Source organism: Heterocephalus glaber, unplaced genomic scaffold (genome assembly GCF_053883595.1).
Source record: "Heterocephalus glaber isolate CG9 unplaced genomic scaffold, H.glaber_assembly_v1.0 deba00001645, whole genome shotgun sequence".
Lineage (NCBI taxonomy): Eukaryota > Metazoa > Chordata > Mammalia > Rodentia > Bathyergidae > Heterocephalus > Heterocephalus glaber.
In genome coordinates, this window is record NW_028258398.1 from 654,754 (window position 1) to 668,501 (window position 13,748).

At 55.9% G+C, this 13,748-nt stretch overlaps 1 protein-coding gene across 17 annotated transcripts in view; it reads right to left on the bottom strand.

The window, feature by feature from the left end:
• Nucleotides 1-671: 671 nt before the first annotated feature.
• Nucleotides 672-13,748, bottom strand: part of Mgll (monoglyceride lipase) — a 178,019-nt gene continuing 164,942 nt past the window's right edge. For 8 of the 17 annotated variants that reach the window (XM_087196974.1, XM_004875281.4, XM_013069487.3 and 5 more), the window contains 3 exons: nt 9,216-9,305; nt 5,236-5,451; nt 672-2,880 (listed from right to left, as the gene is read on the bottom strand). In XM_087196974.1, the coding sequence (XP_087053100.1) occupies nt 2,755-2,880; nt 5,236-5,451; nt 9,216-9,305 (432 nt within the window). In that variant the 3' untranslated portion in view covers nt 672-2,754. The remainder of the gene's footprint in view (nt 2,881-5,235; nt 5,452-9,215; nt 9,306-13,748) is intronic. The other 9 variants (XM_021252502.2, XM_004875279.4, XM_087196976.1 and 6 more) reach the window with 2 other exon arrangements.

The window sequence follows — 13,748 nt, forward strand, 5'->3', positions numbered from 1 at the left end:
CAGGGGGCTGCTGAGTCATGAATGTGCAGGAAGGACATGGGCGCTGGCTGTCTTTGTTTGGGGGGCATGGAGGTGGCACAGGCCCGCTGCCTCCACCAGCCCCCAGCAGGACCCCACCATACCCACGGGGCTCAGAAACACAGATCACAGCTGCAGAGCCCAGCACAGCCCTTGGAGGGGGGCCTGGGCGGTGGTGCAGGTTTTGGGCCCTGAAGCCCAACCTGGGTGTGCAGCCCACCCCCACTCACTCATTCATTCCCTCTCTTCCCTCAAGAGTTTGCCCCTTCGCTCCTTCCTTCCTTCCTTCCTTCCTTCTCTCACTCCCTCATTCACTGCTCCTTCTCCTGCCCCTCCTGGCCCCATCACACAGGTACTGTATTTTGGGGACAGGCTGTGTTCCTTGGGAGGGAGCACACCCCCACGTGGACAAGTAGAGTCCAGCGAGCCCTGCCTTCCAGGCTGGTTCCACCCCACACTGTGAGGACCTGGAGGGGCCCTGTTGTGGGGAGGAACCAGGATTCATCCACACTGCACCAGGCAGGGTTTGTATCGGGCCTGGGCCCGGTCTGGGTAGGGCTTGGCAGGCCCCAGGAGAAGGGCCTGCAGTTCTGTCCGAAGGAGCATTTGTCTATGGGATCAGACCCACGGCAACAGACAGACACAGCCATCACTCCAAAAACATCTGGTTTATTAGGATTAGCTGTGGCGTACACTGATTCCTTTAATAGGTCTAAGCTGATACACGCATTCCCCACAAATAGCATATGTGTAGGGCTGTGGCCGAGCTGTAGTGACAATAAGATTGGTGAATTGCTTGGAAAATCATTGTGATCTTAGTAGGTTCATGTTAGCATGGGCGAGAGAAAGAAAAGTATGAGCCGTACGCCACGCACCCTGGAGCCCATGGTGCCGAGGCCCTGGAACCTGGGAGCTGTGACCCCCGCTACCTGTGGGAGGCCTCTTTTCCTAAAAAGATTGTCAGATCTGGAACCCGTTTCCAAAGAGGACTCACATTGCCTCTGTGCTGAGGGGAAGGAGCAGCATCCACACTGGTGCCAGGGCCCAGGGTCCAGCCCGGGTCCCACTGCCTCTTCTGGCCTCCGCCTTCCATTGCCTGGTCACCGGACCCCTCGCTCCCTGCAATGGCCTGGCTTGGCTGGGCAGAGTCAAGGCCGGCCAGCCTCCCAAAGACAGGCGGGACACTGGGCTCCAGAGGGCTCCAAGGGGCGAGTCAGGCAGGGGTCAAGTTGGCCATGGATGTGGCATGTCCACGTCTCGTCCCCTTGACGGTCCCAATTTTGCATCCCCCATCACATTAATGATTCTGTAGCCAGACACACAGGAGCTAAGCATGTGCATCTGACCAGAGCCCACATAAGCAAATCCCCCTCACTCTTGGACTTCAGGAGTGACATCCCTTCAGTTCATGCATCTCTGGACTGTGGTCATTACACAGCCTCGTCCCTTTGGGAAGGGACACTGCTGTCACGCCTCTGGAGCAGGCCACAGTATCCAGGCCTGGGGACAGTGAGCCCTGGGTGAGTCACAGACCAGAGCCTGGGGTGCCTGGCAGGCTACAGATGGCAGAAACTATCACTAGGCTGCCAGCGGCTGGGTCTGATGGAGCAGGTGGACCCTCCCAGGGCAGGGCACACCCACAGCCCAGGCAGGTGACGATCACTGCCTACAACAGGGTGGCCCACTTGGGACTGTCACTCCAGGGATGGGGAGGGGCCCGGTGAGTTTCGGTAGCCTCACAGAGGACTGCCGAAGTGAGGGTGCCCAGGGCAGGTGGGCCGGGTCCCCTCTTATTGCTGGCGCTAAGTGAGGCCAGGGGCAGGGCCAGGCTGGGGTTGGCACCTGAGAGGGTGGCCAGGCTTGGGCCTTATCTGGAAAGGGTGGCTCACTGGTCTCTGCCCTGGCTGGGTGGCCTAGCATGCTGGGCCACTTCCCTCCTGCTGCCACCAGAGGTAGCTGTGGGGCCAGAACGGTGACTCCAGGCAGTACTGGGCCCCTAAGGGAAGGAAAAGGGAAGGGAAGGCCAGGCTGGACCAGGTCCTCCACCCCTAGGCTGCTGCTCAGCTCCAAGGCCCTCCCAGCCAAACTGGTGAGGACATTCGTGGGTATCAGACAGTCTCGCTTCGTTCCCTCTCATCTCACAGCACCAGGAAGCAGCAGCCCTGGGGCCGAGGGAAGGCTCCAGGCCCAGCGCTCTCTCATGGGTGAGCACTCCCTGCAGCCTGGCCACAACCACCCTGGGGCTGACAGGGTCACGGGCGACCTTGGTGGGGACACAGGCCACCTCATCACCTGCCAGAGCAAGGCCACAGGCCATGGCCAGTCAGAGGGGGCACTGGGGCGGAGCGCAGTAGGGGCAGGTGGAGGTTCTTCTCATTATTGCAGGCTGGCATCCTGGACACAGGGTCCTGGGCACCTGTGGGACTGGGAGAGGCGGGCTAAGGCTGTGTGCGCTTTTTAAAGGACATCGCACCACGTTCCCTCCATGGAGAAATGCTCGTACCTCTCTCCTCTCCCTCTTCCTCTCCTCCTCCTCCCGTATAAAGTGTCGAAGTGTCCACCCCTCAAGGTAGATCCAGTGGCTGCTAGCATTATATATGACAAGAATGTCTCTTTTTTGTTTAAAGTAAATTGTGTTAGGGACTCTGATTCCCGATTTCCTGTTTGGCTCCACCCTCCTCTGTCGCCTGCTTCCCTCGGCCCAGGCCCCAGGCGTGAGGGTCGCCCAGCCCCGGCTCAGGGCGGGCACCTGGCTCCTGTTTCAGCTGTCCTTTGAGAGAACCACATGTTTATCTCATGGAAGACGGAATTGGTCACTTCGGGCAGCTCCTTGTGAAGCATGTGGTAGGCGCCTTCGTAAACCTGCAAGTGGGAGAGGCAGAGTCAGGGCTGTGTACATCAGGGGCTGTGGGGGACTCGGACAGGGAAAGGGATGATTCCCAGGCCCTCTCCTTGTGCCCTGAGCACGTGGCATTCACCTCCCGTCACCACAGGGCCCACACCCCCCATTCTGTTTTCAGACAGGGTCTCCTTATGTTGTCTGGGCTGATCTTGAACTCTTGGACTCAAGGGATCCTCCTGCCTCAGCCTCCTGAGCAGCTGTGACTATAGACGTGCTCCAATGTGCCCAGCTGGGGTAACACATCTCAAGCCACCTTGGACTCTCCCTGGTCCCCAGCAGCTGTCTGTGGCAGGGTCTGTGTGACCTGCTTGTGCCAGGCTGGCGGTCCCTTGATGTTTGCATGCTGTTTGGCTTCTCGCCTTCCAGCAACACTGCGGCTTTATCCTCACCTGGTTTCTGTCCCACTTACAAGTGGCTCCTGCCACCTTGGTGACCTTGGGGGACTGCTCCGCTGGTCTCACTAGCAACTTCCTCCAGCCCTGGGCCTTGAAGCCTCTTCTGGTGTGGGTGATCCTAGGCTCCTGTCTCCAGCCTGACCTTTCTGCGCGCTCACTGCCTAGTGGCCATCGGCATTCAAGTTTCTCAGGGTGGAGCCCTTGCTAGTCCTCAGCTCTGTCCCTGCCAGGATGACCCAGCTTAGAACAGGGCACCGTGGGCTGCTCCTTCTCGAAAGCTCAGACCCCAGGGCTCATCCTTCAGGGCTCTTTCTGGGGTGCTGAGAAAGGAACCCAGGGCTGTGTACATGCAGGGCAAGCACCCTACACTGAGATATGGCCCCTACTGTTTTTAGATTAGCACATGGATCACCTCAAAGATCTATTATTTCTTTGTGGTGAGAAAACTCATAATTTCTCTCTTCCAGCTATTTGGAAATCTACATGACATCATTACCTGCAGCTCCGTGATTCAGAGCACTAGAACCTACTGCTTCTGCCAACTGGACTTTGTACCTGATACCCAGATCTCTTCAGCCTTCTCCCTCCAACCCTGCCTGGCCCCAGAACCACTCTACTGCCTCAAGATCAGCTTTTTAGCTCCCACATGTGAGAAAACACCGTGTTGCAGATTACATTTAGAGGGCCCCCAGAACCCCTGGTGCTTAGAGTGGAGCCTTCAGTTGGTGACTGGATTATGGGAGCTCATAGCTGCCTGGCTGTTGGAAGGCGGGGCCTGGCTCCAGGAGGCAGGCCTTGGGGTGTGCCCTGGAAGGGCCCATCTCCCTCTCTGGCTCCTTCCTTCTCTCTCTGCTTCCTGTCCACCATGCCATCAGTGGCTCTCCTCCGCCAGGCCCTGGGCCAGGCCACCCTGCCTTTGAGCCAGGCGACTGTGGACTGAAACATGAGTCAAGATGAGCCTCTTCTCCTTGAATTTTCAGGTGTTGGCACTGTGTCTCAGTGACCGGGAGAGAGACTATGACACAAGAATCTGCCTTTCTGTGCCTGGCTGATGTCACTCAACATGACGCCCCCTGTGCTTCTCCATGGAGCCGCAAATATTTGTTCTTATGGCAGAGCAGGATCCTGCTGTGGGTGTGCATGTTTCCTTTATCCAGACACCTGTCAGCAGACACCGGGTTGGTTCCATTTCTTGGTCACTGTGAACAGCACGCTAGGAGTCTTTTCCTTTGGATGTACACCTAGGAGTGCAATGGCCAGGCTGTGGGGCAGTTCTGGCATGTGCATGTGCACACGCGTGTGCATGTGCTGCTGGGGAAGAAACCCAGTGCATCCCTACCACTCTGCCTCTGAGCTACAGCCTAGCCCTGCTTTTATTTTTCAGACACCTCTGTCCTGTTGTCCAGCATGCTGGATCCTTCGTCACAAGGTCCCAGTACCACCTTCCTGTGCTCACCCCAGGCCAAACAACCTCCTTTTAGCCTGAGTGACGGCACAGTGTCCCACGGGGTCTCGCTGCCTACCCTCCTGTCGTCATCCCCAGAACTTGTCACTTGCTGCTCAGACCCAGAGAGGAAGTCAACTTCTCCGGGGCCGCTCTGCCTGGCTGCTCAGCGCCCACCTGCCCCAAGCTGCTGCAGAGGGTGCTGGGCTCCCATGCATCCTCAGGGATCAGATGTGACACTGTCTGGGGAGATTCGTTTGCCCAGTCCCCGGGCTGTGTGTCCTTTTCTTCCCTGTGCCATTTTCTGAAGTTCTGTTTCTACCCTGAGCCTCAGGCATGCGAAATGACCAGCTAAGGGCAGCATGCTCAGCCCCAGGATCCTTGTGTCTGCCTGCCAGCTGCACCCTGCTGGTCCCAGCAGGGGACCCTGCAGGCTGGGGAGGTGGCCAGGGATGCCCAGGAGGGTGGTCACTCACCTTGAGTGTCTTGTCCTGGCTCTTGGCCCCATCCATGAGCAAGTAGGCCCCTTTGTTGTCACACAGGTGGTCATCGGAGCCCTGGAGCAGCAGGAAGGGCAGGGTCAGCTTGGGCATCCCCCGCTCCACCCTCGACACGGCATTCAGCAGCTGGGTGCAAAAGGACACTTTCAACCCTCCATGGTAGACAAGAGGGTCCGAGTTGTAATTCTCAACCTGGGGTGGAAAAGAGGGGTTGTGTCAGTGCATGGTGGGGTTCCCTTCGCTAGGCTCAGACCTGGTTTCTGGGACCTTTTTGTTTTTGGTTTTTGGAGATAGAATCTCGCTATGTAATCCAGGCTGGCCTTGAACTCACTCTGTAGCCCAGGCTGGCCTTGAACTCATAGCGATCCTCCTGAATTAGCCTCCTGAGTGCTGGGGTTACAGGTGTGTGTCACCATGCTCAGCTTTTCTGGGAGCTCCTCCTCAGGATTGAGTCCTTTCGAGTCTTCTAGTCTGGCACAGGGCTACCAAGGGCTATCAGCCTGTTCAGCCCACCTATGACCCAGATCTGACCTACTGGCCTCTCCAAGCTGGTTCCAGGACCCCAGAGGGCAACAAGTCCAAGGATCCCCAAGCCCCTCATGCAAAATGGCCTTGTAATTGCATATAGCCTACAAACACCATCAACTTAGTTTAGATCATTTCCACACAATATATCATACCCTGGACAGTGCAAACACTATGCAGCTGTACTGTTCAGGGAAAATGGCAAGAGAAAGTCAAGTTGAATCCTTGGATTTGAAACATAAGTGTACTGAGGGGTGTGTATGTAGGCCTGTAGAAAGTTTGGAGTATTAATTTTTGTTTAAAAAATATTCACAGCATCATATTGTTCACCTTGATGATTTTACCCCAAAGTAGCTCTGAAGGTTTTCTTTTTCTTTTTATTCTTTGCAGTACTAGGGATTCAACCCAGGGCCTTCACACTCATCTATATCCTGAGCCCTATTTTTATTTTTAATTTTGAGACAGGGTCTTGCTAAGTCGCTAAGTTGCCCAAGTGGGACTCAAACTTGCACTCTTCCTGCCTCAACCTCCTAGAGTGCTGGTCTGAAGGTATTCCCCTGTTTTATTTTGTTTTCTGTCTGTCCTCCATCTTGACTTGGTGTCTGCCTGGTGGAAGTGGGTGAGGGCACATAGTAAGCACAGGTGCACTGGGCTGATAGGAGAAACCCCCAAGGGTCCCTGCTCCATGGCTTCAGGACAAGGGAAGCCCAAGGACAGGCCTGGGGTCATGCCCAGGCCATTTCTGCCCCTCCACAGGATGTGCCCAAGCAGTGTCCTCCCTCCTTAGTCACCAGCCTACCTCCCACCAACCCCTTCTGGAGGCTCAGGACCTGGCCCACTCCTCAGTGCCATGCTGGGACCCTGATTCCATGCTCCCGGGATTCTCTGGGTTTCTGGCTTCACTGGGCAGCCATATGGACAACTCGGGCTCATTGCTCAATTGGTGGGCCGAGACAGCCTACTGCCCCACAGGGTCTGGGGGAGAAATTTCTAGAAGTCTCCCAGGCTACCTCAGGGGAGGGCATGAGGCCAATCATCCTCTGCTCCCCCCCAACCCTCACTGATGGGTTTGGGGCAGGCTGGGGACCTGACATGGGGTGTGGTCCAGGGAGGGGATGAGGTACAGGGCCCCCTGGGCTTCCTTTAGAGTCCTGAAGGTTGGGCCACACTCCCTCTGCACCTAGCCCCACTGGGCCCAGGCCAGAGCTCCCGACCTACACTGAGAAGGAACAGGTTGTCCTGCGGCCACCCTGCCATTCTGGACTCTATCCCATGCTGGGGGCTGAGCACCACAGAGCAGTCCATTTGTGAAGCCACACGAGACGGATTAGGCACTTCCTGCAGCTGAGCTGGCATCAGGCCACAGGGCCAGGCCATCTGCTCACAGGCTAAGGGGACACAAGAACAGCAGGCAGTGCAGGGGCAGTGTGGGGACAGTCACCCAGGGCCAGCTCTCCTTCAGGATGGAGAGCTGTGTGGTGCACAAGATGGTTGGTAATAAGAGCAATAGTGGGGACAGCACTGTGTGCCAGCACAGTGGCAGGGCATTCTGTCCAGGATCTTCTAAGTAATAAAAATAAGAACAGCAGACATGTGAGCTTTGGTTACATGCACTGCACTGTTTATATGCTTGGTAACTCATTTAACTCTCACAACTCCCTCAAGAGAGGCACTATAGATGAGGAAACTGAGGCCCAAAGAGACTTGACAATCTGCCTGCTATCAGTCACCCTAATTCCTATTCTCTGTAGAACCCTGGATATTCATTTAAGTACACAGCTTACCAAAGACATTTCCCAGCCTCCCTTGCAGCTATGTATGATCATCTGACTGTGTTCTGGCCAATAAGGGGTGAGCAGAAGAACTAGGTACATACTCTCTGTCAAAAGCTTGTGGGAGAGAGATGGGCCAAGTGGACACCTAGAAGTACTGAGCCACAAGACAGTGTCATGGCATTGACAAGTCACCAGCCAAAGAATTGAGCCCTGTCCTGTGTAAGGTGCTACATCTGGGACTCAACAGACTCATAGATCCCCTGGCCAACCCCACCTGTACATGCTGTTTCTATACCCGGTCTCCTCCAGGACTCTGCAAAGGAGCGACTCCCTGGCCTGCTGTGATGTGTCCTCTGACCACTCACTTCCTGAAGCTGGCCTAATACTTTGCCCTGCTGACCTGGAGCAACAGGCCCCTTGGGGGCATCTGCTCTGGCACACACTGCTCTGCTGCCCTGGCGGGTTCCTGTCCTTGGCTTCCTCTTCCACATCTCAAGCACATATGCTCTGTTTGCACAATGACCTATTCTGAGCCAGGGGAAGGAGATACCAGATATGTTGGGGAAAGGGCAGGTGTTGATGTAAATCACAGCCACAGCCCTAAGTGAGGGCAGAAGGAAACACACGAGGAGGGCAGAGAGCTGAGCCACATGGGGAAGTGGACACTGAGAGCCCAAACCCTGCCCTCCACCCCAGTCACAGCCACCTTCCAGTTTTGAGGGCTTAGGGTGGAAAACACCAACAGTCCTAGGAATAGGTTCTGTTCTGTGGTCCCTAGGAAGGAGATGGCCAGGCACCCCTCAGCTCCTGCCAGGTGACCCATCAACAAAACAAGTTACAGGTCCATTCAAAAGCAAAGAGCAGGAAGTTGTCTTCCAAGGTTAATTACTGTCTGATTCCATTTACAGCCCCTCTCCCCAACTTGGAGTACTGAGGATGAAGCCCAAGCCCTTGTGGATGCTAGGCAAGTTGCCTACCACTGAGCTACATCCCCAATCCTTCTTAAAATTTTGAGACAGGGTCTCACTAAATTGCCTAGGCTGGCCTTGAACTCATGATCCTCCTGCCTCAGCCTCCCAAGCAGCTGGGATTACAGGCATGCACTATCACACCCAGGTTTTTTTTGTTTTTTTTTTCCCTGCAGAGGTACAGATGCACCAGCGGTCCCCTTTGTCCCTACATGGTGAAAGCCTAGGAGTGGACTTTATTTTTTCCAGTACTGGGGATTAACCCTAGGAGCCTCTGCACTGAGCTGCATTCCTGGCCCTTTTTTCTGTTTTTAAATTTTGAGACAAGGTCTTGCTAAGGTAATAAGTTGCCCAGGCTGGGCTAGAACGCATGACCCTCCTGTTTCAGCCTCCCACAGTGCTAGGATCACAGGCCACCACGCTCGCCTGAATGGAACTTTTGGTCTCTGGATATGGCCAAAACGTTGGTTCCATTTCCCCATGAAGCCTTTTTTTGGTTAAACAGCTTTGATTTGAGTTTCTGTCACTTGCGGCCGCAAGAGGCCCAACTGACACACACAGCTTCTTCCGATTCTCTGCGCGTTTAGGTCACAGCAGACTTTCCACCCGGCCCCACAGCTGAGACACAGCCTCCCGCTTCTCCAGGTCCCTGTCACCTCGGGGCTCCCAGCGTTTGAAGCACGCTCACCTCCTCCCTGTTCCGAGACAGTATGTTGAAGTCGACTGCGCCCAGGGACAGGTTGGGCAGGACCAGGTTGAGCACTTTCGCAGCGAGGACCTAGGCAAGAAGCAGAAGAGCAGGGTGAGTCGGGACCCATGTGGCCTTCTCCTGAGTGAGTCTGCAGGGAGTGATGGGAGCGGATCCCCAGCTGCCCCGCAGCCAGGCTGCTTTCCCCGCTGAACGTTCAGACACTTCTGACTCAGCCAACCTCAACCTCACTCTCTGGGCTCCGCTCCACATGGGGAGTAGGCGAGGCCGCCTCACAGCGAGTCAGGAATGTCTTGCCTATTTTTTGTTTATTTTTTTGAGACAGGGTCTCATAGCCCAGGCTGGCCTTGAACTCATGGCTGTCCTCCTGCCTCAGCCTCCTGAATGCTGGGATTACAAGCAAGCGCCACCACACCCAGCTGTGACTGTGTCTATTTTTGGCCTGCTGTGGATTCCGTGCGGCCACTCTCCCTGCAATTCCTCCTCAGTTGTGTGAATCTGAATAGTTTGTGCATGTACACAGCCATTTCTCTAGGGTCCTAAAAACAGACAGCAGGGCAGAATCATTTGGATCATTGGTGGTGAGTGAGAAAGTGGGAAGCTCAGGTCAGAGAATCCTGATTCGCAGCCAGAGCAGCAGACAAAGGCGACCGGACTGGACTAGCTTTTCGGCCCAGCGGTGTCGTGAAGGAGGAGGCAGGCCCTCAGCATCACTGCCTCTGTGTTTCCTAAGCTGCCAGTGAGACCTTGTCACCCCCCCCAGGGACCCAGGGAAGGCTAGTGACACCTGCACATGGAAGTCCAGTGCACAGCGGGAGCTCAGTGCATGCTGACTGTGGGCTGAGGGTCATGTTGGGCCCTGGCTTCCATCCCCAGCACCGTATACAACACTCAGTGGCCTTGAACCAGACTCACTCCATGCCCTGCCCCACGTTTCCTTCTGGCTCTTGTGTGATCCCAGGAAAACAGAACTGGATGTCACACATCTGCCTTGGAGAGAGGCTGCCTGCTCTTCTGCACCCATGTGCAAAAACTTGAGGTCAGAAGTTGCTATTTCCAAAGTGAACTGTGAGGTGTTGGAATTAGCAGCACACGGCAGGCTCCAAGTGAAGGGTTGCAACACATCAAGGGCCTTGGAGGAGGGCGGAGGTACCCATACCACCCGGGGGCTTTCTCTATTAGGGCCTGGGCTTCTGATCTTTATAAAAATCCCTCGAGGCTCAGCTCTGTCTTCATTTAATGATGAGGAACTGGAGGCCTGGCTACCTGTGTGCACAGGAGGGGACAGGAGCTGTGGGCAGGTGAGGCTACCCCTTTCCTGGATTTGCCCCCGGGCCTCTCCCTCCCTCCCTCTATGTCACTTGTGTCCCACTGTCTCTCGGTCTCTTTCCATCTCTGTGAGTGTCCTTGAGACCTCTGATCTTTCCTCAGGACCTCCCCCAACCTCCCTTTGGACCCTTGGGGCTTCTCAGGCCCCTGGGGACCAGGCAAAGAGCACATTATGGCTTGGCTCTGCAGGACCCCACATGCACACCCCTCACCAATGCCATGTGGCCAACTCTGCCTTCCACAGGTGGTAAATGTCAGTGATTCCCTTCTGGTACCAGGGCAGTATCCCTGCCCCTGCAGGGACAGGGTTGAGGTTGCACCCTGACCTTGGTGCCCAGCCAAGCAAACCCCTTTCTGCCAGGGCCCAAGACAGCCCCCTGCGGAATTCCCAGGGGAGCCCCATGGCAGGGAAGTGGTGCACCAGGTATACCCAGAGTTTCAGAGCCAGGGCAGCTCCATGCCCAGGGATGGAAAGGGGGCTCAGCCATCACGACAGGTCATAAAGGTCAGGGAATTTTGGAAGCTGGATCACATGTCTGTGCAATCAAAGAACTGGTGCTCCTCTGGGAACTTAAGCCCTGCAGTGGGGACCCATTCACTTAAAAGTTAAAAATGAATCTAAAACTGAAGAAAAATGTCACTAGACTCTGCGTGCATGAGGAAGGATGTCCCAGGGACACTTCCAGAGCAATGGGGGCCCCAGGGCAACATCACAAGGACAAAATCATAAGGTGTATTCTGAGGTTACAGAGGACCGACTTACAGGTATTGTGCTGCTCTTCCCTCCTCCTGCATCGACGCAGGGACTGGGGGTGACTGGGTTTACCCCTGGCAGGCTCAGGAGCCACGACAAGCCCACACATGGTAGGGAGTCCTTCGTGCAAATGCCAGTCACCCTCTCCCTGTCCCGTCTGCCTGCCCCAACCAGGACACAGTGTGTTCCCACAAGCCAGCCCTATCCATCCCCAGAGGAGAGACCACACGCCAAGATCACATAGCATCCAGTCCTGCCATGCAAGCCCGCCATGAGCTCTCTCCATTTGCCGAACTGGTAAGTTCTGGTGGCCTTCACCCAGCTCTGGGCACCGGAGAGACACACTCACCCCGTGTCCTGTTTCAACACAAGGGGCCAGGTGAAGGGCTGCCGACTTGAGGCCACAAGGACTCTTGCATGGTGGCAGTCGTGCCTGGTGCCCCAACAGGCTTGGCTGGGGGTAGCGGGTTCAGGATGGGCGAAGGCACCTACAAGGTTGACTCATCACACCAGACAAAGGAGGGTACGGGCGTCCTAGCAACGAGTCTGGCTGTTCAGCCAAGTGCAGATGAGGGCACAGCCCCACAGGCGTGCACACCCTTGTTGGTGTCTGCATGCACAGCCACATCCTGGCTCTGAGCCCCAGGATCCACATGAGGACAGAGAGGGCTCAGCACAGAGATGCTGCTGGAGCCCTGGGCAGCTATGTGCACAGCTGTCCTGTGGCCTCCCTGCTCCAAGCATGGCCCTCAGGCCAGCAGCAAGCTGCCCTTTTGAAGGAGTCGCCCTATGAGAAGTTCAGACAGCTCTAACCTTCAGCTCTCTTTCTAAACAGGCCAATCCCAAGTCCCATTTCTAACAAGACTCCACTAGGCAAAGGCTCAAAAAGAAAAAAAGAACAGGTGCTTAATCTCTTCCCCCACTAAAAAGCCAGGAAAGAGGGGTGAACTATAACATAGGGGTAGGATGGTCTGAGCAGCTGTAAGAGATTCTCTTTCCCACCTCCTGTTCTGCGCCTCCAGACTAGCCTTGAATTTTTGATTCTCCTGCTTCAGCCTCCCAAGTAGCTGGGATCATAAACATGGGCCCCGATGGTTCTCAGGTTTGTTGATTTCATAATTGAGGAGAGGCGCAGGATGGGGGAGGAAGACGGGAGCAGAGCTGAGGCTAGGGGTGGAAAGCAGAGGGGAAGACAGGAACCACAGCCAAGCCCCAACCAGGGCCAAGAGAGGCTGTTTGAGGTGGACCAGATGGCTGTGTCAGGGAGGTCAGCTACGCCTCCCTGAGCTGGGATTGCTCACTGAGACTGGAGGTGGGGTTAAGATCATTATACCACCTGCCCCTTCTGGAGTTTAGCCACCATGTGGCCTTTGTTGTGAGGTTGTGGCCCTCATGTCTTCCTTTAGTGAGCACACTGAGAGCCGGGGTTGGGTCGCCGGGGTTGGATTGCTCTGTGGCTGCACAAAGTTGACTGCCCATGAAGGCACCAGAAGGAGGGGACCTCACCGTGATGACGCCCATCTGGGGCTCCTCACCCCTAAGCAGGCTCCAAGGCTCTCTCCACACCTGGCAGGTGCCAAAGCTTTTAAGGACCTTCAGCAAAGTCGTGTCTGACTGCACTTCCAGCAAGCCCACCTGTTGGTAGAAGGTGAGGATTCCGAGCCCTCTTCCGGGGCAGCACTCTGGCCAGGGACCAGGGTGGGGACAGCCACCTGTCCCTATGTCACCTAAGCCACCCATAGCAGGGATCCTGGGTCACAACAGACTTTCTTGGGAGGACAGATACCCTCAGGGCAGGTGTGCGGTAGACAGGCCTCGTGTCTTTCCCACCAAGCCTCCCAGAGCAGGGCTCTAAGTGCTCTGCAGGGACTTGCTGGGTGGACAACTTGTCCCTCCAGTCACGTGTCTGGAAACATGAGCCCCAGCTCTGAGTGAGCAGGTGAATTCTCTGCTGCAGCTCCTGGTCACTGCCACTCGGGCCAGCTCACGGTCACAGCTGAGTTCCAGGCTCTGGGGGCGAAATCCAACTTCAGTTTGAGGGATGGTGAGAGCCTCTGCCTCTGGATTCCATGACTAACGAGGACATGTGACTTTCACAGGAGAAGTAGGCCGGGTCAAGGGGGAAGCTGACCCCGGCCATATTTGGGGGTGAGAGGGCATCCAGTGCTCACTGCCCCCAGGCAACCCCAGGGGTCTCATTTCCTTGTCTGGGTATGGAATCCTTTCCTCTATGTGCAGGGTGTGCACAAGGAGGACTGGGCTCCTTGTGCTCACCTCCTTGCCACCTTGGTGAAGTGCAGGCTTGGCTGGGAGCAGAGGCCTTGCACAAGACCAGGTGGCTCCTATGTCCCTGCCCAGGACCCCAGAGGATGGCTGAAAAGGTCAAGTACAATGACTGTCATCCAGGCAGCAAGCCCAGCCCCCAATCT